The 25,861-nt window shown below is 38.6% G+C and overlaps 1 protein-coding gene across 2 annotated transcripts in view; it reads left to right on the forward strand.

Annotated features, from left to right (window-relative positions):
• Positions 1 to 25,861, forward strand: part of LOC115268041 (centrosomal protein of 135 kDa) — a 113,808-nt gene that overhangs the window by 85,685 nt on the left and 2,262 nt on the right. The window contains exons 6-15 of one of the 2 annotated variants that reach the window (XM_062856575.1): positions 5,544 to 5,669; positions 10,777 to 10,930; positions 11,165 to 11,271; positions 11,899 to 12,498; positions 13,960 to 14,615; positions 14,677 to 14,826; positions 18,337 to 18,426; positions 18,492 to 18,719; positions 18,779 to 19,009; positions 19,202 to 19,720. In XM_062856575.1, coding sequence (XP_062712559.1) covers positions 5,544 to 5,669; positions 10,777 to 10,930; positions 11,165 to 11,271; positions 11,899 to 12,498; positions 13,960 to 14,615; positions 14,677 to 14,826; positions 18,337 to 18,426; positions 18,492 to 18,719; positions 18,779 to 19,009; positions 19,202 to 19,720 — 2,861 coding nt within the window. Of the gene's footprint in view, positions 1 to 5,543; positions 5,670 to 10,776; positions 10,931 to 11,164; positions 11,272 to 11,898; positions 12,499 to 13,959; positions 14,616 to 14,676; positions 14,827 to 18,336; positions 18,431 to 18,491; positions 18,720 to 18,778; positions 19,010 to 19,201; positions 19,721 to 25,861 lie in introns of those variants that run through there. The other variant, XM_029875952.2, reaches the window with a different exon arrangement.

Consider the following 25,861-nt stretch of genomic DNA (forward strand, 5'->3'; position numbering starts at 1 on the left):
AAATGTTCGTCCAGATTTCTTCCCTCATGATCGTAAGTAGGTACGATGTCGGCACCGTTTTTGACTTGATAATATTTAAAATTCCTCAAAGGCTTACATTTAAAACGGTAAGCTACTGCCAAGATCCGTTTGTTAATTCCTTGTTTAAATTGGATTGTTCTGATCAATTACAGAATAGTAACATTGGTGTAGCTAAGATTCTTTTTCTGGGTGGCCTGACTTGAGACGACTTTTAAGCGGCATGGTTGCCCGATATGTGAATGTGCAAATCTGGATTGCAGTTTTGAGGAATCAAAATGACTGGATTCCCGCATACATTCCTTCGAGAAGGCATCTAGGAATTCCACCAGACATTTCTTCGGGGTTTTGTCTTTTAGAGGGGATTTAGATATCTTTAGAAGTTCCTCCAGTGATTGTACCAGTGCTGTTTTCACGGTTTTCTTCGAAAATTTCACCAGAGATCCCTTAAGGTTTTTCTGCAGGTATTACTTCACTAGAGATTGCTCCAACTATTCCATCTGGAATACGAAGTATTTCTGCATGAATGTCTTCTAGAACTTCTTTCAGAAAGTTTTACTAGCGATTATTAAAAAAATTATCCAGAAATTGCTTAAAAGGTTTTTACAAAAAATCCTTTAGGAGTCCATCCAATTGTTCCTTCAATAATTTGTGTAGAAATTATTGCAGACATGGATTTCTTCAGATTTTTTTATCCAGGGATTCCTACAGAAATTCTTTCAGGAATTCGCTAAGAAAACTCTTTTGTGATTCCATAAGAAATTCCTCATGGGGTTTCTTCAGAAATTCAGGGATTCGTGAAGGAATTCCTCTAAAAAATCCACTAGAGATTCCTCTAGGAATTCCTCCAAGTATTCCTCTAGAGATACCTCAAGCAATTCCTCTAGAGATTGCACCAGGGATTCATTCAGGAATTCTTTCAGGGACTTGTCTAAGAATTCCTCCAGGGATTCTTCCTGAAAGTTCTCCAGTGATTCTTCAAGAAAATCCTCCAGAAATTCCTTCAGGGATTTCTACAAGGATTCTTAATGGAATTTATAAAGGGATTTATCCATGAGCTCATCTAGATATTTCTCAAGGATTCCTCTAGGAACTCCTCTAGAGATTCCTCCAGGTATTTCTCTAGAGATACCTCAAGGATTTCCTCTAGAGTCCAACAGGCATTCCTCGACGAATTCATCCAAGTATTTTTCAAAGAATTCCTGCAGGGATTCTACCTGAAAGTTTTCCAGCGATTCTTCAAGAAACTACTCCAGAAATTCTCTCAGGTTTGATCCAGGAATCCCACCAGAAATTTCTCCAGGAATTCATGACCAACAATTGAAAAGGCCACAACAACATTTTGTAAACAAACATGTTTCTATCGACTTGAGACCTTTTGAACTCCACCCACACACCTCACCACCACTAATAGAAAGCGTATATATCAAGCTTTCTGTTAATAATGGTGAGATGCGTGGGTGGATCCCAGAAGGCCCTAAGTCGACAGAAACGTGTTTGTTTACGCAATGTTGATGTGGCCTTTTCAATTGTTGGTCTTGAATTCCTTTAGGAATTGGTCAAGGTATTTACCAGAAATTTCTTCAGGGATTTCTCTAAAGATTCTTCTAGAGATTCCTCTAGACATTCCTCCGATGATTCCTCAAATAATTCATCCAGATATTCTTTCAAGATTTTTCCTGGAATTCCTCCAGAAATTCCTCTGGGAATTTCTAATGGAAATTTATGCAGGGATTCTTCCAGGAACTCCTCTGGAGATTTCTCAAGGATTCCTCGATGAATTCCTACAGTGATTTCTCCAGGTATTTCTCAAGAAATTCATGTAGAAATTCCACAAGGGATTCCTCGAGGAATTCCTCCAGGAATTCTTTAAAGGATTCCTCCAGGGATTCTACCTGAAAGTTCTCCAGCAATTCTTCAAGAAAATGCTCCAGGGATTCCTCCAAGAGTACCTCTGAAGATTTCTTAGTAGATTCCTCCAGGAATTCTCACGGGCATGTCTCCAGGCATTCCTTCAGGAGCTTCTCTAGGGAATCCTCTAGGGATTGCTCTAGGAATTCCTCTGCGATTTCTTTTTAGAATACCTCCCGGCATTCCTCCAGGAGTTTCTCCAAGTATTTCTATTGGGATTCCTCCAGGGAGTCATCCAGGCATTTCTTCAGGACTTAATTCTGGGACTCCTTCAGGAATACCTTCAAGAATTCCACCAGGAATTACCCCAGGAACTCCTGCAGAAATTACTTCAGGAACTCTTGCAAAAAATAATGCAGGAATTCCTTCAGAAATACTACGGCAATTTATCCAGGAATTTCTCCAGGAAATCATTCTTCCGGAACATGCATTATTCCAAGAATCTAGGGAGTTCTCAATCGTACATACATTTGCTTCAATAATCTTCATTTCAGTTTTACAAAACTCTTGTAGTGAATAGTCGTAGCTGTAATTTTATCTTGTAACAACCTCACCTATGATAGCATTCGGACCAATAAACGATTACCGCAAAATTTAGGTTCAGCTGTTTCCTTATCTTTCCCCCGTCTCGCATGATCATGCAACCATTTCCGTCGTTTTTTCGCGTCAATTTTCGCATTGAACTTGCATGCTTGATGTCCCACACATCGCACGTCGCGTCGTCGTAGGGGAAAGAGGGACATAACGCTCCGGCTAAGCATATGTGGTCATAAACCTCAAATGATGCTTATTTTAAGGTCGTATTCTGCCTTGGAGAGCAGTTTACTTCCTTTCCTATAAGACTTCAACTTTTGGCCCGCGTACCAACAATATTTCCCATTCAAATTCTCAATTCAAAAAAGTGTTACTTTTTTGGTGCCGGAAAACTGCAGGAGGCAAATCGCCTTTTTGGGTGAGGCATAACGCCCGCCGGCATTTCCCGCTTTGACTTGTTGTGAAATACCAAGGGGCTCTATCAAACTCTTCCCAGCAGCAAATGAAGGAGTAGGAGGCGCCTGGTAGTTTAAGGGGTTGGTTCCATATAATCAGCGCTGCAAATTAGGGAATCTTTCCAAATGTGGAAAATCTTCGTTTTTCCAGCTTTTCTTTCGACAATAGCAGCCATCATTGGGTGCAACATGCTCAGTTTTAGTTCTTGTTTGCTTGCATCTAACAAAAACCTCCACAATATGATGAAATCGCGTGAAGGCGTTTTGCCCCCGGGGGGCGTTATGCCCGCAATTCCCCTACGTACCGCATTGTGGTCTGACTAATTCCGCGTGGTCGGGGTCCTCGCTCTCTGTCGGTGATGGTGCGGTGTGGTCACATCGACAATGTCAATGACAACAACGTTTTGTCGTCAAACACTCCTCGGCGAGCGGAACGGACAGAGTTAATTTTGCGGCTAAGTCAGCCGGTAGTGGCTTACGCAATTGCGGGTTTCTTCAGCCTGATTATGGTAGGAGGGTGATTGGTGACACTGACCTTCCGCGATGCTAACAACACACTCAACAACGGTGATCAGTACGGTGGTACTTGTCAGTCAGGGGTCATTGATCTAGTTGCGTTGGGTATGGAAAGGGGATGATTGGTGAGGTTATATCCGGATGATTCAAAGGTTCAAGAACCAAATTGATTCTAACAAAATAATTCATTGATGTATGTGAGTCAGCAGAGAGAAATTCCAGGGATAACCTATTGAAGATGGATAATCGATGGATTAGGAACTACGTGAGTTGGTTCCTAATAATATATTTACCTATTAACCCTCGAGCGATCGCGCTGTTGTATTTTGTACAACACGTTGAAAAAATCTCTTTTTTTGTATTCAGCATTAATGTGATGCTGTCGCAGGTAGTCAACCGCGCGAGTTACGGAAGGTTAAACTTCCATGCTCACTCAAATAACCGAAGCGGTAAACGCGTGGGTATTCAGTAGAATCATGGTGAGGGTATCTAGGTTCGATTTCCAGTCGATTCAAAAACTTTTCGTTCTGGATATGCCAGTACTTCACAGAAAAAAATATGTAATTAAAATTCAGCGAGAAATCATGCACATAAAGGGAATGCTAGAGTTAGTGCACTTTGACATGAGATATAATGTAAAATTACATTATTATCGTGTAAATTTCCGCCAACCATCGCGTAAACCATCATGGACTCCAACCGGTTACGTGACTTTTAGCGGAAATTTACACGATTGTAACGTAATTTTATGATATCTCATGTAAATATGCACTAACTCTAGCATTCCCTTTATGTGCATAATTTCTCGCTGAATTTTATCTGAATATTTTTTTCTGTGTGTAGTTCCTTAACTTTCTTGGGAATAGAGTACAGTGATAAGCCGATTTAGCAGACCCTGGCTGTATTTTGGACTGACAAAATCGAGTACTTGATCAAATTTGGACATTTTTTTCTTCTTATGTTAAAAACAATCACTTCAGTTGAAAAACGAAAAAATATACATGAGATTTAATGCTTCAGTACAAGAAATGGCCCTTGAACCTTTACTCTTTTTCTTGACATACCAGAACACATTTAATTTTGCTTGAATTCGTCTTATATACTAATGTTTATTTATTTAATTATTGACCTATTTATTCATCACCTTTGAAATTTTCAGCCCAAAGTTGCTTCGTTTCCGGAGAGTTAGCTCTTAATGTGGTTTTAACAAAATTAAATATTTAGTAACCACCAATTATCTCTATAATATTCTTGCATCGCATTGCTTATTTAATATAGTATTACTCCGAGAGATCGGTAAATTCTTATGCGAGATGCAATGTATAAAGCCTGTCCACGTTAAATTTCGGACACCTAAAAACTGCGGAATCTCGAAAACGGTGTAACCAACTTCATACAAAATATCACTGAAACATGATGTTATGGTCAAAGGAAAATTGAAAAATGTACATTGGGTATATCTTTAGTTTATGGCATCAGTAGGGACATTATAGTGATCCGATCGAAATATCACATTTAAGGGCCCTATTTTCCAAATTTCTTTGCTTTTTCTCACAAGTATGCGTTTTCTGGCATGTTTTTTGTTCGTGAATGTTTCTCATAGCATATACTTTTGATTCCAATCGAAGGAGTTTACACAATCATCAATTCAGTATAATTATGAACAATACAAATTTAATGAAATTTGAACTTTTTCACTTATTATACAATAGATTGACGTGATTCGATGATTTTTTGAAAACTTACAGCGATAAATCAAAACATGAACATGGTTCGGTACAGGAAGGCTAGTGCTTCTTCAAGGTGGCAATTTTTGGTCCTAGAAATGTATATTCTTGCCATACCATCTCTGGTTTAAGGGGCATACGGGGTGGTGTTTTCAAGAAAATGTGACAATCCATACAAAAAATTCAGAGCTGTCATACAAAAAGTGTGACATTGGGGGGAAGGGGGATGTTGAAAATGGGCAATTCATGCGTGACGTATTTTATGAACGCTCGCTTAGCTATTAGTAATTTCTTTTTCTAACGGTCCAATTAATTTATTCACACATGTTATTTCTGCAAAGGTTCGTTTTTTATGATTATTCGTTATTCACCTTCTCCACAGGAACGCCAGCGTAGACAATCTACAGAAAGACAGCAACCTGCGCAATGTGGCCACGGAAACCGATACGCTGAGAAAACAGGTGGCGACACTGAAGCGTTCGCACGATAATGCAGTCACAGAGAATGGGTAAGTGTGGGGATTCCGTTGGGTAAGCGTTTTGTTTGCTAACTGTTTTGCTAAGAATTGGAATTAAGAACTTGGTGAACTTAAGTTTATCAGCTTAATTTGTAATTTATTTATTGACAATAAGATGTTGGTTGTAAAACCTCATTTCTGCTCAAGGAAAGATACATACAAACTTGATAATACTTGAGAAGCTAGTAATAAAAGATATTGCAATTACGGTGTGAAATCGTCAACTTTTCATTTAGCGAGAGAACAATGAAACGATCTACTTTTTTGACCAAAACCAAAATGTCAAAAATAACTAGTTTTCAACACTTGTGTTGAAACCAACTATTAAGCAATTCAGTATCATAATTTATATTTTGTTCAACTCATTTCGGTATCATAATGACCCACTTTTCCACACTCATTCATTATGCAACTCAATACAGTTGCCTAGTGTTCATTAAGCCGTATAAAAAATCATTGAATTGCGTATGGGTATGAACCAGTACGGAAAAAATGACCATTATGGTACCAAAATGAGTTATTTTATTTTATTTTATTTTATTTTATTATTAATTCATCTGACATAGTCTTAATGAATGTAGTAAATCTATTACTAATTAAATAAAATCCAGCCTTCGCAACCTAGTCACAAACTGCTTAGACGTTAACCCAAAGTCAAAAACTGATTCTACGGTGTTGAACATTCGGACCATAGCACAAATTGGTTGGTTGTATCCATACAGAGTACGATGAAATCCGGTTTGCATTAGACTACGCTGTCTTAGCATCCTGCCAGGTACATGGAAGTCGAGCAGTGACAGGAGTCTTGGGCAGTCGATATCACTATTTAAGAGTTTTACAACGAATGCTGCCTGTTGAATTTTGCGTCTTCTGCCAAGAGTTTCCAGACCGAGCAAACGACATCTGTCGGGGTACGCGGGAAGATTCAAGGGATCACGCCACGGGAGACTCCTAAGCGCGAGTCGAACAAACCTTTTTTGCACTCGTTCAATCCTCAGATTCCATGTGACATCATGTGGGGCCCAAACAACCGAGGCATTCTCCAGGATCGGGCGTACGAGGGAGCAGTAGAGCGATTTCAGGCAATGTGGATCTGTAAAGTCTTTAGCAATCTTGAAAACAAAACCAAGTTGTCGATTTGCTTTCGAGATAATACTCGCATAATGAGATTGAAAGCTAAGCTGGCGATCCAGTATGATTCCAAGATCCGTCACTTCGTCCACCCTTTTTAGAATGGAGCCATTGATGTGGTAGTCGAACATTATCGGATCCTTAGAGCGGTAGAAAGTCATCACTTGGCATTTAGGTACGCTGATAACAAGCTTGTTCTCCTCGCACCATTGTGCAAACATGTTAAGCAAGGTTTGCAGACGAAGGCAGTCTTCTATGGATCGCACCACCATGTAGATCTTGAGATCGTCGGCGTAAACGAGCTTGCACTTGAAACCAAGTGTCGATGCTGCATCATTAAAAAAGATGACAAATAACAAGGGTCCCAAATTGCTGCCTTGAGGCACACCAGACGAGGCAACAAACGGCGCAGAAACGTACGCTCCGTGTTTGACGCACAGCTTTCTGTCCGTCAGGTACGATGAAAACCACGCTAAGAGCCTATTCGAGATTCCCAGTCTAGACAACTTGCATATCAACACCTTGTGGTCAATTTTGTCGAACGCTGCCTTCAAGTCCGTGTAAATTACGTCTACTTGCATCCTTTCTTCCATAGCTGTCAGACAGGTAGTTGTCAAATCCAGGAGATTGGTGGCTACAGACCTGCCGGGAATAAAGCCGTGTTGATCGCTCGAGATGTAGGCTTTCGAGGCGTGCATTAAGCAATCACTTACAATAATCTCGAATAGTTTCGAAGCGGTAGAGAGACTGGTTATCCCGCGATAGTTTTTCACATCCTTTTTGTCCCCACTTTTGTGCACAGGGAACATGTACGACGTTTTCCAAATCGTAGGGAACTCTCCTTGTTCGAATGACTGTCTAAAGATGAACGATAGCGGTTCCGCAACGGCACTAATGCAGCGACGAAACACCACGGCGGGAATGCCGTCTGGTCCAGGAGCGAATGAGTTTTTCAGCTTTTTTGAGGCCTCGACAATCATAACGGATGAAATTTCAAACGTGTCCAGATCTACCGCATCCGGAGTAACACGAGAAGCGGCACGTTCCGCCTGGTCGTCAGATGACGGTAATTGAAAGACTGAAGCAAAGTGCTTTGCAAAGAAATCACAAGCTTCCGACTCATTCACAGACTCTTGCCCATCATAAATAACGTTGGAAGGAACAGACGAACTTTTCCTTTTGCTATTCACAAATCTCCAGAAAGATTTTGGGTCTCGACGTAAACCAAACTGCACCCTTAGAACGTGAGACTTATAGAGCTCCGCATTCATCTTCTTATAATCGTTGCTCACCCGCTTGAAATTGCTTTTGGCAAATGTTGTTTTATGGGACCGCAAATGGCGCTGCCATTTGTTGCGTTCACGCTTCAGCTTTCGAAGAAGGGGTGTACTCCAAGGTGGCGATAAGGGCTTCTTTTTCAGAGGAACATTTTCGTTCAACCATTGGCATATGGTATTACAAAAGTTGAAAGCCATGTCATTGATGTCCGTACAATCATAGATGCAGTTCCAATCCAGATCTGACAAGAAAGCAGAGAGGCAGTCGAAATCGATTTTCGGATAGTTGAGCGCTCCATTACTTGTCAGCGGTGAAAAGCGCGTGCTTTCGGTTGCAATATTGATACGGATGTTGAGCGGGGGATGGTGAGTGTCAATAGGAAGCAAAGACTCCTCAGAAGCATCAACGGAAACACGACTCACATCAGACGCAAAAACCAGATCTAGCGTGCGGCCTAAATGGTTCAGCTGTGTGTTTGTTTGAATCAAGTTCAAGAAGTCCATGCCGTCGACTAACGATGTGCCCGCTGGAGTCAATTGGGATGAACTGACAAATCGTATGGTTCCACTATCATCTTTCGCCCATGCAATATGTGGTTGATTATAATCTCCGCACACGAGGACGATGTCGCCAGGGGAAGCGTAGTCACAAATTTCACGAACTGTTGCGATGTGCTCCTCAAGCAGATCGGCATCACGGCTTTTATCCGGTGGTATGTAGACGTTGCACATCAGGAATCGGGTACCACGAACGTTCGCGGAAACACACACCTGCTCCAATCGTCGCCCGTTGTTCGAAACAAAGCCAGAGCTGCTATGGCGTTCGGATACAGCAATGAGGACACCACCAAAGCAATGTTTGTCGCTGTTTGAAGGACCACGGTCACAACGGTAAACGTTGAAAGATTGTCCAAAAGCTTGCGTAGAATGTATGCTGTCGTCCAGTCCTGTCTCCGTCATCATGATAACGTCGAAATCGCAGTCGAAGCTCGTCAAATAGAGATCATCCAGCTTGGTTCTCAATCCTCTCACGTTCTGGTAATAAATCCAGACGTCATCGTCTGGAGAGACATCGGGGGAAGCATGCTGCAACACAGGGCTATTGAGTGTGAGATCGAGAGGAATACTATGACAATACTCGCCTGTGATGGGAGCCCGTGGGCTCCCACCGTCCAAAGAAGAGCGCGTTGAGATGTTTATTGTTCCATGGCAGCTTCCGACGTTGCAGATGTTGGCGTCAGAGCTACGACCGAAGGTTTTCGAAATTTTTGAGCATTGAACTCCTCAAACTCTCGGAACAGGATTCCTTCCGGCCAGGTTGATGGGTCCAGTGCGTTTGATTTCAAGACTGGGTCAAGCCCAACCTTGAAGGAAATGAAGCTCATGTTGCTGACGTCAGCTCCTTTAGCCACCAGTTTCACAACATCGGGGTCCTCGTTTAACTCTAGGTTTGCACGTACCATAGCAGAAATTTCTTCGTTTGTCACGCTGGGGCGAATACGGGATAAATAGAGCCAAAATTTGCTCACAGGTTTACCACAGGTAGGAACGGATACAACGTTTATTCCCACCTGCTTTGAGCCAGACCGACATTCAGGTATCTGTGAAGAGTCCGGTCCACGGGGCCGCTTCGCAGCACGAACGGGTAGATCGATTGAGGGCCAACGTTTGACTGCCGGAGATTGGACGGAGCGAATAGATTTCGAGGACAACTGTTTAATTTCAGTTTGCAGATTCGTGATAGCCTCTGTGAGCGACACCAATGGGGATTTTTCGTCGGCAGTTTCCGAGATAGAGTGCAGTTGAGAATTTTCGAAGCGCTCCCCGCATTTATCACACATCCAATACAAATTTTTGCGGTGGGCAGGGAAATAATTCATCAGGGCTCTGGTGATTCCAGCACACATCATATGGAAGGAGCACTTGCAGTATCCACGGCATGTAACGAAGTCGGTGCCGGTTATCGCTTGGCAGCACTTGGCGCAATTCTTTTCTGCATTCATCGTCGCAACGAAATGTAAACACAGCACACGTAGGGACACACAGCAGCAGCGCACAATAGCAGCAAGTTCAGTCGAATTGTATTACGATTTATTAAGCGATATTCGACATGTACGGTACAAATTGCAGCTTATCCACAAACAACGGACTATTATTCAATATATGGTCAGGTAATTAAAATTTATAACGAGATACAAATGCTTAAAAACAGTTAAAAATCAACGAACGGAAAATATAGCAAAGCTTAACACGGCAGGGTGGCAGGGTTATATAAAACTAGCTGTACCCGGCAAACTTTGTCTTGCCTACTGCGTTTTTTTGACGTTTCGAGTCCCTAGCCAAGCGCCCAAGTCCCCGTTCAAAATGTTTGAAAACCCGATTTTCAAAAACTCTCAATTTTCACATGTTTTAGGCTTCATAAACCTTCTTTGGATGAAAACTAACAGAACAAAACTTAGATGACCCAAATCGGACCACCCGTTCGCAAGTTATGCGCGGTCCCACGTATGCCACTGCATTTTTATATATATAGATAGAAATTATAATATAGAATTGCATAAAAGGATTTATAATTCAATCCACCAATTATCCATATTTTTATTCTCAAGTCTTCGACTATGTTAATGAAACAAATTCTTATCATTATTATAATGTTTGAAAATTTTTTTGTTCATATATCTTCCCCAAAGACGTCTAACCAACGACCTTAGCGACACTGCCTCGGAGCTGACGCTAACGAAACGAAAATTAGCCGAGTGCCAGAAGGAGGTGGAACGCATGAAAGCCCAACTGCGCGAATATGTTCAGGAAATTCAGCGTGCCGAGGAGCTGCTGTGTATCAAGGTAATTAGATTGTCGTAGTGCTTTCTTCTTGCTTTGCCTGAAATCGTGCATAGCAGGGTAGCAGCATCGGAAGTTAGGAAGTTTGATTCCACCGGTTTTTGGTGTTTGTTTCTTTAACGTTTGCTATAGCACTAATTTTAATTAGTAAGTTTATCACACAGACAGAAGAAACGAAATAATGCAATTTGCAGTTTGTTCAAGATCATAAGCTCTGATTATTATTTTTTTAACTAGGAACGCGAACGGGAAGAAATGCTCGAACATTATAAATCACTCTCCGAAGGAGTGAATATGCTTGAAGTAAGCAACCATACTTTGGAGGCTGAAAGTGCAGAAGCCAAGTGAGTATCGTTTAAAATTCTTACATAATATCTTACTCGGTACTAACAATAGATAGATAGGTTATGATTCTCGTGAGTCATTCTCACGAAAGAACGTTTCTTACTGGTACTTCCAATAACATGAAATGATTATTCGCATTAGGTGAAATGATAGTAAACCTTTTCGGTCTTTCTCGCACGGTAGCTGTTCGCTGAATGATAGTTTAATCTAGAAACAACTCATATCTCATCCCCTTACAATACGTCGCATTTTTCTAACTAGATTCTGCTGCACAGAAGTATCATAAATTAGAAAATAACTGAAATTATCCCTGTTTCTTCGGTTGATGTTATCCTTTCTACACCGATCTTTTCTCTCTATTTTTAAACCGCTCCCCTTCTAATGCACGTGCACGGTTTGTTTGTGTGGATGTGGTGAACCGCAATCCTATCACACACGGTCGTCTACCGTGTCCGTCCGTAGGTATAACCGTAGATATAGAGATAATTAGTTTTGCAGCGTTTATTGCTTTATTGCCAATTTATTTTTATACTTATAACCCTTTCCGTATCAATTTCTCGACCACATTGTGGTGTTTCCTTGCAAAATGAACCAAATTTCCTATGGGAACCGTATGTTTCGTGCAGAAAGCTTCTTCAGGAAGCGGAAGGACGCATCAACGGGTTGCAAGAGCGAGTTGGTCTACGTGAAGCTGAAATTAAGTCCTACGAGGAGCAGATTAATGGACTGTCGAGCAATATTGTTTCGTTGGAAAGAGAGATGGAGTGTCTCAAGGAGGAAAACGGCAATCTTCGGGAGGACTTGGAAGCGACAAAGGATCTTTGCAATAAATTGGACCTCCAGAAGGATAAGCTCAACGCAGAGTTAGAAGAGCATTCTAGCATCCGCGAACAGCTGAACAAAGAAAATGCAACGTTGAAGCGACAGCTTTCGTTGGCGCATACTGGAGACAAAGCGGCGTTGCATGGATTGCAAGAACTGCTGGCAGCTAGTCGTGTGGAAGTCGAACAACAGCGAATTGTTACCAATCAATTGAATCAAGAGGTGAAGACATTGAAGGAGCAGATAGAGGAGTTGAAGATGAAGTTGGACGAAGAGCAACGGAATGCCGCTCGAAGTGAAGCACTGGCGAATGAGTACAGTGTTCAGTTGCAGGAATTGAGACGAATGATTACCGACGATCGGTTCGCACAAGTCCAGACCAGAGAGGAGGAAGATTACAACAGGTATTCTACTTTTTAAAATTGATGACAATCCATTTTGCGGGCTATCAAATTGGAAGTTGATTATTTTTTTAATTGGTTGATTTTCATTTATAAATGATTAAGATTGGGATGACGTCAGGATTTGTGACAAAAACATACATTCCGGACTATACCATTTATTAGGTTACATAGAATATCTGTTATTTCCACTGTTTCCAGAAAATACAGGCCAATAATGTTTCCCAATTAAATGTGGGCCATATTCTTAGTACATTTCGACAAATTTCAGAACCACTAATTCCAAACCTGCTTTAGGTTCATATCTCAGCCCAATTTTGATTTTTTCATCTCATTATATTTTAATTACGCGTGTTAAATGTACCGTCAAGGCACCATTCACCGTGGATCTAAGAAGATTCGGGGCAAATAAGGGCTGTCATTTGACACCAGTCTTATAAACATTGTTGGTGCCGCTTTTAATTGCCTTCATTATAGGTTAAAATCAAGGCAATATCCACAGAAGTAGAAAATTTTTCACAAAATTTGGTGATATAGTACAATTAGTAAAGGGTAGTAGGGTCGCCTAATTCCGTGGTAGGTCACCATTCACCGTGGTAGTAGGGACCCATTCACCGTGTATGAGAAATTTAATTCTTCTTTATTTAAAAATGATCAAAACAACCCAGCCAAGCGAATTTTCATCGTTTAAATTCATTTCAAGTAATAACTTGCAAGATTTTATTAGAAAAACGAATGTTCAAATTTTCAATTTTTTCTAGATATATGGGACAATATGGGGCACGGTGAATGGAGACCATTGATTTTTAGGGTACCCATTTACCGTGCCTTTTTGTTTCAATAAAAAAGTACGAGTAATCGTACTTTCTTGTTAAGCTTACGTCGGTAATGCAAAATACATACCTGATATGTGAATTTAATTGCTTCTTGGTGGAATAAAAACGTTACTACATTTAGTTTATCGCTTAAATCACCTTAGCGCACTTTTCGTTTTTTCACTATGAATGCAGTGAACGAGCAGAAACCCGCTTCATGTAAACACACTTTAGTGTCAAAATGATACTTTTAAATGTTTCTAATGAGCGTTATGGCATGGTAACAATACATTAGTGTTGGTGAAATTGAAGGGAAATTGTCATATCATTCAATCATAATATGGAAATAATGAAAAAATATTCGAAGGCACACGGTGAATGGAGCCCCCACGGTGAATGGCGCCTTGACGGTAAATGGCGAATTTATGGACTTTGTTAACAAACTGATAGAGATTAATAGTTATGATAAATTTATTTTTAATCTTAAAACAAACATCGTGGGTGCCTTATAAACATGACTTTAAAATTATGCATCGTTATTTTTATTCTGAATCTTTGAAACTGGAACTGCCATCTCTATACCTATCATAGGTATTCAATAGTAGTATTATTCGGCATGAGATTAATAAACTATTGTCTTTAACAACAGGATCAAGCTTTATTTGAAATCTGAAGAATTCCTCCAAAACTCCGACAATCAATTACATCAAAATGACAGTGTAGAAGAATCATTTGGTTCTGATTCATCCGAAATCCCTCACCCACTCCATTTCATGGAAAGGTTGTGTATTGCTTTGCGAAAATCAAGCCCTGATATTGATTTATCGTCCACTGGAAGCATGGTGCAAAAAGATGAAGAAACATCGAAGAAGTTTTCTGCTGTAGATAAAAAAGCGATTTTTAATCAATATAACATTGGTCAAACCACAAACCTACTTAGCATGGATAGCACCAGACAAAGCGTGGAGTTGCAGGATGACCATGATGGCGTTGTATTACAAGATTCAATATCAGATTCAAAAGGTTCATTGGGATATGGATCTAAAGAAAACGAATTAGAATTTGAAAAAAGTCATCAACAGAAGTCTAATACATCTAAAGCAGTGCACACAAGTGATCTCAAAGTGAATCCTGAGGAACAAAAGTTGCCTGAACCACAATTCTCGAATATTTCCGTTGCCGACAAATTTAATCCAAGTAATTTGAAACCTTTTGATAATACCGAAGCGACACCATCAGATTTAAAAACATCACCGAAAAAGGAATCAGTTAAGCACCAGAGTATACAAATGAATGGAAAAAAGGGTGAGACTGCTTAGCAGTGATGCAAAACGTAACAATCCTGAGAGTAATATTTTCTCATTAGGTGACGCAGATGTGCCATCCGGTTGGAAGATATCTCGGTATCGACGCTACAGTTCATCGAAGCCTTCCAGTTCTCGAAAGCAATCTACTAGTAGTACAAATAATCATCCGAGGATTTCGGTGGAATCCTTTGAGACACAGAATGTACCTTGTAAGTAACTTTCACGGCAGTATACGTCATGTAAACTTTATTTTATGCCGTTTTTCTTTTTGAACCTAGGTTGGAACTGGATTGGCGGAAAATGTGTAAACAAACAAACGTCAAACAAACTCAAATAAACTTTAGTACAAGCGAAACCGAAGTCGGGTTGGGGTTGAAACTGTGATCTCATCCAGTTCCAACCCAGGTTGGAAAACGGCATTAAGGAGTGTATCGGAAATTAACTATAAACGTTCAAAACATCCTAAAAAATAATTTACACGGATTATAAATAATTTTATTTCTGTAGATACTATATGAATCCTCAGAAAAAGGAATGGCACTTTTGCTTTTGTAAAAATAATTACTGAACATGACCATTTTTCTCATAGTTTAAACGCATGATCTTAAAATTTTGGACACCTCTTAAAAATTTGAAATTGCGGAAAGTTTGGGAAAATGTTTGATTTTCTTTTAATATTTTTGCGCAAATATATTCTTCCCCAGATTACTCATGATATAGGTAAAAAAATATTTTCAAGAAAAAACTCGACTCCATTTTAGCGCGATTCTTAAAAATTAAAAAAATGCCATTTTTTAGGGACCCCATTTTTTATGCTCATTCAAAGCAAGATTACACCAATAAAAAATATATTAAGTTGATAATTCGAATTTTTGTTAATTGGAAATGTTTTTAAACTTAATGACGAGATAGCTTTAATAGAGAACGGAATTGTATGACCTTTGAAGATATTTAAAACAGAGTGTCAAAGTTCGACAAAAAAATAATGTTTTTTTAAGAATAGGCAATTTTTTAAATGTTGAGGGTTTCTCGATTATAAATATTATATTTTTAAGTTGTGTTCGGTGATATGTTAAGTGTACATAACTGCTAACAATAATTAATATTGTCCAGATTTTTCCCCGTACAAGTTTTTTTCGCTACAGGTTATTGAAATGATGAAAAATCTATAAAAAACAACAATTTGTCTAAAACTTTAATTTGTGAGATGTATTCGTTCTACCATATTTTCAATAATGCCAAACATTTTTCAAATTTCTTCAGTCTGTTCTAAACTTGACTATATTGCGAATATTTGATAGAAGAACCGCAGTGATAAGACTAAACATGCTTCGAGATAGAGCATCCTGAACATTTATAGTTAACTACCCGGCAAACTTTGTCTTGCCTACTACGTTTTTTGACGTTTCAAGTTTCTATCCAAGACCAAGTCCCCGGTCACAAAATGTATGGAAGATCGATTTTCAAAAACTCTCAATTTATCCATGTTTTATGACTCATAAACCTTCCTTGGGTGAAAACTAACAGAACAAAACGAAGACGATCAAAATCGGACCTTCCGTTCGCAAGTTATGCGCGGTCCCACGTATGCCACTGCATTTTTATATATATAGAAGATAGATTTCCGATACACTCCTTAGTCATGTAAACTTGGTGTCATGATGGTTTACATGATATTTAATGTAAATTTGTGTTGTATGTCATATAAACAATCAGAGTCACGCTGAATTTCATGACATAAGGTACACCGGGGCAAGTTGAAACGGGTGGTGCAAGATGAAATAGCGGGTTAACGTGATGTTATCCAATGATGGTAAACTGCTTGATTACCATAACACATAGTTTTTGATTCAAACAATCTTATGGAGAACGGAAAATTTCCAAAATGTATTGAAATCTATTTCAAAACTTCGTGTTTCATCTTGCCCCACCTGTTTCAACTTGCCCCGGTGTACCTTATAATGGAAGTTTACTTGATATTTCATGACTTTTACATTATATGTCATGTAAACTTCAGTGATATCGCACGCTCCAATTATATGCGTCATATGTCACAGAACTTTACACTCTTTTTTCGATCTGTGCGTCATTGAACGGAATGATTAAAAATACACAATCATCAATAAATCAAACGTTATTATGAATGAGAGTGGTCATAACAGATCATAACCTTATGCAACTCTGTATATAGTTCATTATTTGAGGGAGAATGAGCGCCCTACTGTGATTTATGATTTTTTACTCCCTTTTTGAGTATATCACTGCAACCAGTTTTTAGATCTATTGTGATTGTTTATGGGAAATTTGCCAAGCATTTGAATTTTAAATTATATGTATTATGTACTGTTATTTTTAAATAATAAATATGGAATGAGCTCACCTATCAATAGTAATTCTAATATGTACCAACTTTATAAATTGAGAGCTACAAGGAGGCATCTATTGTTGACTGGCATAACATGAATACAGCAAAACTTATGGTTTCAAAATCTCCACATACGCTAAACCACGATGCACGTGTACGTCAACAACTCAACCCGGACTAAGCCACGAAAGTAAGGTTCTTTTACGATTTAACAATAAGGGGATTCACTGAACAGTGTAAACTGATTAAACTGTTTAAACGTCGCGAGCACCAAGGCAATCTTTGATTATTTCATTCGCAAAATCATGAAACATTTCAAATTAACCAGAAAATCATGGCTTACGCAGCAATTTAATCTGTTTAGTGAGTACCCCTAATGTGCATATTTGTTAAACGACAATGTTAGTCCCTTGAAAGTCAACAGGTCAAAATTGAAAAAAATAGTAATGAATTTAAGATAAAAAATATATCGCGTTCTGGTGGTATTCGAACCCACAATTCCGTATTCGCTAGACCGGTGTTTTAACTAACTACGCCACAGAAAAAGTAACGATTCTGCGGAACAGATACCCAAGTAACACACATGTTATATAAAAGTTACGACAGCGCAAGTTTTGGTTGTATAGAAGTTTATTTTACGTAATTTCAACACAATGTTAGAATTACGTAAAATAAACTTCTATACAACCAAAACTTGCGCTGTCGTAACTCTATTATAACATGTGTGTTGCTTGGGTAACCAAACTTATCACGAGCCCACATCATTAAAACTTTCTTTTTCCCAATTCCATCTCTCTTTCAGGATAGATGGCAACCTCCAACACCCTCGTGTGTGTGCCCCCTAGAGTCAAGTGAGATTAAAATTCTTCTTATTCATCTTTATGGCTTTATTATTTATTTCTTTGCCAGCCATTGCATGAATTTGTAAATTAAGAGGCAAGTACAATGATACTCTATGCCCAAGGAGTCGAGAACATTTTCTCGATCGGAACGGAAATCGAACCCGCCATCTCCAGATTGACGATCCATAGCCTTAACCGCTAGGCTAACTGGAGATCAAATTGGCACAGAATTTTAATAAATGACAAATCGATAACTGAAAATACTTGTAATTTGAATTAGAAGGTAACAGAATGTTGTTCATTGACAATTTAAAAAAAATGAATTTGTGAAAAAAAAAACATGTCCTGGTCGCCAGTGTAGTGAAAACGGAGTCGTGGGTTCAGACATATCAACTAATCCGGTATTTGTCCGAAAAGGACAGCATACATCACTGAACTATGTTGTACTGAATTTTCTACAGGATGGTTTCGATCTGTTTTATTCTCTTTGTAATTTACATCATATCTTTCAGCAAGAAAACCTGATTCAAAAGAAATAGAAAAGAAAACAAATCAGCAGAAACCCAAATTTGATCTGACAGGAGCCAACAATTCACAAGGAAGTACGTATGTTTCTAAAATTTATAATTAAGTTTCATTTCGTTAGAGCACGAATTGTGTCCCTCAGGTTTAGAACAGTATGCAAGTGATTTCAAAAAACTTGAAAGCCTTCCATCACAAGCGTCAACTCCAATCAAGGCTGGTACATCAAAAGTTGAGCCGGAAAAACCCTCCGATGGATCCATTCGGAATGGAAATCTGACTATTTCCAAAGTTGGAGGTGTACTTCCAGAGATTGTTCTCAATGATCAGAAAAGTGATCAATTTGATCAGTCTTCTATGAAACCGTTGAAAGGTAAATGTGAAAATTTAATAAAATAAATATGTTTGTTTAATATTCGATTATTCTCAAAGATCAATTGAGCTTAGAATTGCCTAGCTTTACACCATTACAACTTGATCGCACTGGTGAACAAGAGTCAAAATATGAACAATTCAAAAAGAGTTTTTCGAAAAATAGAAGCCAAAAACCTTCCAAACAAGACCTCACGTTCGGTAGAGATCTCTCACTTGCAAGTGTGCCAACAATTTCCGGCTTGAATTTAACCAATGAGTGTACGAAGGCTTTCTCGCCTACCCAAGGAGGTAAGAATGAGTCCTTGTCTAAAAACCGTACTATTCAATTTATCTCGAATTTAGGTTAATGGTAAGGTCCTGCATGTAGGAAGAGAGAACGACAATTCTATGTCTTCATCATTGAAAGGCCCATTTTTCCTATTAATCGTTTGCCATTTATAACAGAAGTGCACTATGTTCTCTCAATTTACCCCCATTTAGTCTCAAGTGCACACAATGCTACTAAGGCAATAGAGAAACCAGAACAATCAACCTCCACCAAAGGCAGAATAGATGAGAAGGGTTCAACGGTCGTCATTTATAAAACAGCAGACGGCGAACGGTTGATTCTGGCGGATGACCAACGTAGAAATGAGTCTGATTACGAAACTGCACGTGACACCTCTGGCAGTGTAATGGTAATTGACGATTTGCGCCGATTTAAAACGCCAATTAGGACACCCACCGTGCCAAGTGAGAATGCTCCTTCCAGCTTGCCGCCGCCCACAGCTGGGAAAAATGGTCGACTACGTTCACCGTCAGGGAGTCGCACCGTCAGTAACGATGGAAACACTAGACTCAATAGTAACACGAAGCGGTGTGAACAGCGAAAGTGGAGAGAAATCTTACAGAATCACCAAAGCCCAAATTGTAAGCAGCAGCAGCAGCAGAAGCAGAATAGCAAGCCGACTTCACCTCGAACAGGAGCGACGACTAACGACCGGATAACGACGATAAATTGTAAGTTAAATGATTGCACCGGCGAAAGATGCTGATATCACGTAGGCAGCTTCCGTTCTTTATAGTTTAGTGCATAATTTTGCAAACTTTTGAGTTCTGGAGGGGGCACCCTCTGGGATCTGATAAGATCTTCTATTACCTACAAACTGCCTTGCCGTAATTCCATTGAAGTCGGCTGTAGAGTAAATTTGAACGTTTGAGTGAATTTCTCGTTGGTTAATCGGAGAAGTTGAAATGTAGTTGCATTAGTTATGAAACGATGAATCAAGTTTTGCTACACTTCACATGGATTGGGTGTATCACATTTCTCAGCACTATTCTAATGCAAAACCAATCAGATACCATAAGCTTAAGATCTAATCTCAATAACTACCTATTTTATTGTAACAGAGTTCATAATCGTAAACTGATTCGTTAACTCTCAGGCGGCGGAGCTAAAAAAATAGCCTCAGAAGACGGTGCCTACAAAACACCGTTACACTAATTTTTAGAAAAATCATATCTTCTTCGTTTTATACCTAAATGTAAAAATTTTTATATTGCCGAAAACCTTGGGGCCTCAGCTTTCATAATAATTTCTCATACATAGTCGTAGCGAGGAAAAACGATAAAAAGGGGCTCAGCAAAGGGAGGCACCTCCTTAAAAACAGCGTTACACTATTTTAAATGCTTATATCTCTGCTGATATTCCATATAATTACAATTTTCTTCCATCATTGGAAACCGCCAACACTCCCCTTTCTAGAAAAAATATCGAACATAGTCGTAGCAAGGATAAGGGCAAATGGGGGGCACCCCATTTATGTGTTCGCCAAACATATAAAAATTTATATCAGCCCCGTTTTTCAAGCAAATCATGATTTTCTTGCACGGTTACAATCTTCAGGTGAGGTACTTCCAAGAAAAATTGCAAATCATGGGCGGAGCCAGGAAAACAGTAATAAGGGGCAATTCTTCCAAAATCGTCCAAAAATTTCAAAAAATCATAACTTGATTATAAAGTAACAAATTATCAATTTTATAGCGCCATCTAGAAGCTGAGAAACTTGCATTATCGAGAAAAATATTACACATAGGCGTAGCCAGTGATATGGGCTCACAAGGGGCAGAGAAATTGAGTTCTCAAATCACTACACATAATCAATATTCCATACTAATTTCTCAGCCATCAAATCAAAAATTATTCTTTCTTTATTACCCTTGTTAGACACCAGAACCCACCTTGAAAGTATTAGGCATAGTCGTAGCAAGGAAATAATGAAGGATGGGAGGTGGTGAGAAAGGTGACTTTAAATATTTTTCGAAAGTCGCCGCTTTGCAGGTAAATAATGGCTTTCTTCGACGATAAGCATTTTGAGACGATGTACTATATAAGAAAAATAATACAATGCATAGGCGGAGCTAGAAATAATAGTAATAAGGGGCAGTTTCTACAAAAGTATACACAAAATTTTAGAAAGCCATAGCTCAACAAATTCTAATTTTCCTTCACAAATAAAATGTTGGGAATCTTGGGGAAAAAATTACACATAGTCGTAGCCAGTAACATGGGTTCATAAGGAACATTTAATTTTAAAATTAGTCTACTAACATTCTCTATTTATTTTTCAATTAATAAATTGGAAATGATCTTCAAAAAATGGGAAGGGAAGCAAGTTTTAGGTGTTCCCCAAACCATTTCATTTCTTCCACAAATTCTTAAGCCCAATTTCGTGTTCAACAGGAATCGCTCAAGATATTTTTTGGTGAATACTGGTAGAAACTTCCAACAGAGAATATCATTTGAATCATTTCTTAACAACTGCATACTGCGACCAAAGAAAAACGGTTTCTTAGGAGATACAGGCAATGAATTTCCTATGCATGAAGATAGGCCCATGTTTTCCTACTAAACCGAAAATAGCCTTTTGGTAAAAAAAAGTTCAAAAATAACGCAAAAATTAGACGAAGTTTGGAAATTAGTAGTAAGGGGCAACCACTTAAATTGCTCCTATGGAGGAAAACCGTTTTCATAAAAAATAAAAAAAAAATTATATTAAAAAAAACTCTTAAAAACCTCTTAAAAGCTCTTCCAGCAATTCCTACTAGGATTTCTCTAGAAATACCTTCTATGAAATATCCTGGAGTTCTAGGGGTTCCTTCAGAAATTTCTTCAAAAGCTCTTGGTGGGATCATTTAAGGCAGTATTCCATGGATTGTCTCAGAAGTACCTCCAGTGATTCCTTCAGAAACATCTTCAGAGATTTAATCCAGAGATTTCAGCTGGGATCCGCCAAGCCATTGCAACTGTGGTTTTACCAGCAATTCCCCCTAGGAGTCCTCCAGCAATTACTGTTATACCACCAGGAGTTCTTCAAGCGATTTTCGTGAGATTTCTTCAGAAATTTTTGCTGGGATTAAGCATTGCAATATTTCGGACATTCTAAGTTCTTCTGGAGAATCATCTACGAATTCCTTCAAAGATTTTATCCAGGGATTCCTCCAGTTATTTGTCATGGGATTCCTCCAGGAGCGCTTCGTGGCATTCCTCCAGAAATTCCAGGTGGGGTTCCTCACGCACTATTCCTGTGGTTCTTCCAGCATTCTTGCTAAGACTCCTCCAGAAATTCTAACTGTGGTCCTTCAAAAGTTCTGCTAGAGATTCCTCTAGAGATTTTTCCTGGCTTTCTTGCTGCGATCCTTCCGGGCAATCTTCCTCGAATTCTTCTAAAAATTCCTTCAGTTGTTTTTCTAGGGATTTCTTCAAGGGCTCATCCAGGAAATCGTCCAGAGATTTTATCTAAAAATTCCTCCACAAATTCATTATGGAATTTCTGCAGAAACTCCTCTTGGCCTTCCTTTGAAGATTTCTCAATTAACTCCTTCTGTGATTATTCCAGCAATTCCTTCTCCAGATATTCTAACTACCATACCTCCAGGAATGATTTTAGTAATTGCTTTAGGCATTTATCTTGGCATTCTTGCTGGAATTTTTTCCGGGAAATCTGTCTGAGATTTTTTCAGAAATTTCTCCAGTGTTCCATCAGGGTCTTCTCTGTGGATTCCTTCAGAACACTCTACCGGTTCTTTCAGGGACTTCTCGAGGTATTTCTCTAGGTATTTCCTCGCGAAATTTTTCTTTTGAGTCTCCAGACATTCCTGATGGGGTTTCTTTAGAAATTCCTGAATAGGATTTCTGTTAAAAATACTAGAATCTGGAAATTCTAGAACCCTTTTGAGATTTCTAACAGAGATTTTTCCTTAGATTCCTCCAGAAGTTCATCCGGTGATTCCTCCAGAATGTTTTATCCAAAGATTTCCCCATAAATTTCTTCAGGCATTCCTTCAGGAACTCCTCTTGGCCTTCCTCAAGCAATTCCTGCTGTGGTTTTTTTCATCAATTCCTACCAGGACTCCTCCAGAAATTCTTACTATAATACCTCCCGGCATTATTCTAGGGATTCTCCTAAGAATTTCCTCTAGGATTTCTCTTGCTGGGATGATTCAAGGCAATCATTCAAGGATTCTGAAATCTGTAGAACAAGAATTTCGGGAGATAATATGTCTCTGAAATCCCATCAGAAATGGCTGGAGGAATGCTAAATGAAATTCCTTGAATATATGCCAAGAGGAATGCCTATGGACACCCTGGGAGGAATCGGTAGAGGTACTCTGGAGAAGTCCATGGAGGAGTCCCTGAAGGAATCGCAGGAGAATTTTTTGAAGGAATTGTAGGAAGATTGTTCGACAGAACCCAGCAAGAATGCCAGGAGGAATCCCATACAACAGTATAGTGTATTTTAAAAGCCGATGTATAAAGAGTCGCATGACAGTATTGAACCATTTTGAAAACTTGGCCCTGAAACTTGATTCCGGAAAATCGGTAAACGGATGCCAAAATGGTCAAATGTATTCATATGCTATAAGTTTCAAAATCATGAAGCTTGATATGTCGCATGATGGTGTTTATTCATCTTCGAAAAATGGACCGCGGAACCACCGGCACTGATTCCCGTGAAGTCCGCAAATTGGTTCCAAAATGGCCAAAAGTATTTCGAATATCAATAGCTCTGAATGATGTAAAAAAATAGCTCAGAATGATGTACCATGAAAAATGACGAAGTTTGAAGTGTCGTATGTTAGTACTGAATAATATTCAAAAATTGAACACAGAACCAGTTCCTCGGAACATCCGTAAAACTGGTTCCAAGGCGCTTAGTGACCGGGATGAACTTTCAGACATACTTCTCTAACATTCTAGTTCACTTACATCTGAAAACTAAGCTTTTCCCTTATCGAAAATTCACTTTTCCCAATATGGAAAATTTTAATGACCCCTTTTGATTCCGAAATAACTCCGGAACCAGGTGTCCATTCCAAAAATCCCTAGCAAATCACTTAATTTGATGGATATGTACTTCTTGTGTTAAAATTTGATTGAAAAATATTGAAAAACAAAAAAAGTTATAGCGAAAAGAGTGTTTTTTCGAACTCTTCTTAGGGGGATGGTTACGGAAGGTTAAAGTCGAACGGAAATTTGATAATCTATTCCAGAGATTTCATAAGAATTGTAACAGGGATGTTAGTTGGAAATCCACCAATGCACAGTGTTTTATTTTGCCGATTTCGTGCGCTTTTTTAATAACTTTTCAACCGTTGATTTTTGCGATAGTTTCTTCGGAGAAGTTTCTACATAAGACAAAGCGCATCTTTTGACATGAAGGTGGGATGATCAATCCACCTATAAGTGAGATGTTTTCCAAAAATGCAGATACACGTTTGACGTCTTCGGCAAAGTTGTGCAAAATGCAATTTTGAACAACTTTTTCAAAGCCGTCATAATGCTAAAACTCATACTTTACGAGATATATTGCGTTGTATGTGCATGACCCCTAGAAATCATATATTTCATCATAACTTTTTAACGGGATTTTTTTACATTTTTTTCGTCTTCTACAAAGTTGTTTGAAATGTAAAAATACATGTTTTTGCTGAATATCGAAAAACGCTAGCTTTTGAAATAACAAAGTTTTTTTTTTTCAAATCACTGATTTTTATAGGGTAACTTTGAACTCGTCTAACTGCTTTCGGCGCAAAATGGCGCAGAGAACTGTTTCAAATAATGAAATAAATATATTTCTACTTTATGAAAATGGCTTGAACTTTTGTATGCAAGTGTATACTATATGTGTTATGGTGAATAAACAAATAATTATCAAAAATAGAAATTATTTAATAACTTCTTAATTTAACGAGATAGAATGTTGCACTGTTCAGCATAATTGTGTATTTTTGTATGCTCAACAACTTCAAGATATTCCACCGATTTTTTTTTTTCATGTATTGAGAATACCTCTAGAGACTTTTACTTGGGAAGTCATTCAGGCATTTTTTTCGGTGTACTGATTTAGAAAATCATTAGACATGTCTACAGGGATTTTTTTGAGGATCATATCGAGATACTTTATTACGGAATTCACCCAATGATTCCATCATATTCCGAAGAATTAGCATCAGTTGAAATTTACAAACAAAAACAAACTAAAAAAAACCTATTCTGGAAATTATTTTGGTATTTTTGAATTCTACCTCCAGTGAATCCTAGAAGAAATTCTTAAGGGTGTCGTTATGAATGTTACCAGAGATTTATACAGAAATTCTATCGGTAGTTTTTTCAATTATTCCAACAAGAAATTATGCAGAGATTTGTTGAAGCATTTTCAGACAATCTTTTCTGGAACTTGAGAGATCCTTGGAAAATTTGCCCCTAGGATTCAAAGGATACATTGCAGACTTACTCCAGAGATTCCTAGAGGATCTTTTTATGAGTTCTATTGGGAGTTCATCGTGAATTTCTTCAGAGATTCTTCAATGATTTTTTCCATATGCCCTAAGGAATTGACCAAGGAATTTTTTTTTCAGAGATTCATTCAGGAATACACCCAATAATTGAATTGGTCACATTTCTATTTAAGGGGCCCAGAATTAAAGAGGTGTAAGTGACCATTTTGTCGATTTTGAGCTGAGCATACAATAAATCGTAGAAAATTGGGTCGATTTTGATATTCCATACATTTTGTATGGGATGAAACATTGGTGAAAAACTTTAAACCTCATTTACTCGAAAGTGGGTTTTTGTCACTTACACCCCTTTGCTTCTAA

The sequence above is a fragment of the Aedes albopictus genome, chromosome 3 (assembly GCF_035046485.1).
Source record: "Aedes albopictus strain Foshan chromosome 3, AalbF5, whole genome shotgun sequence".
NCBI lineage: Eukaryota > Metazoa > Arthropoda > Insecta > Diptera > Culicidae > Aedes > Aedes albopictus.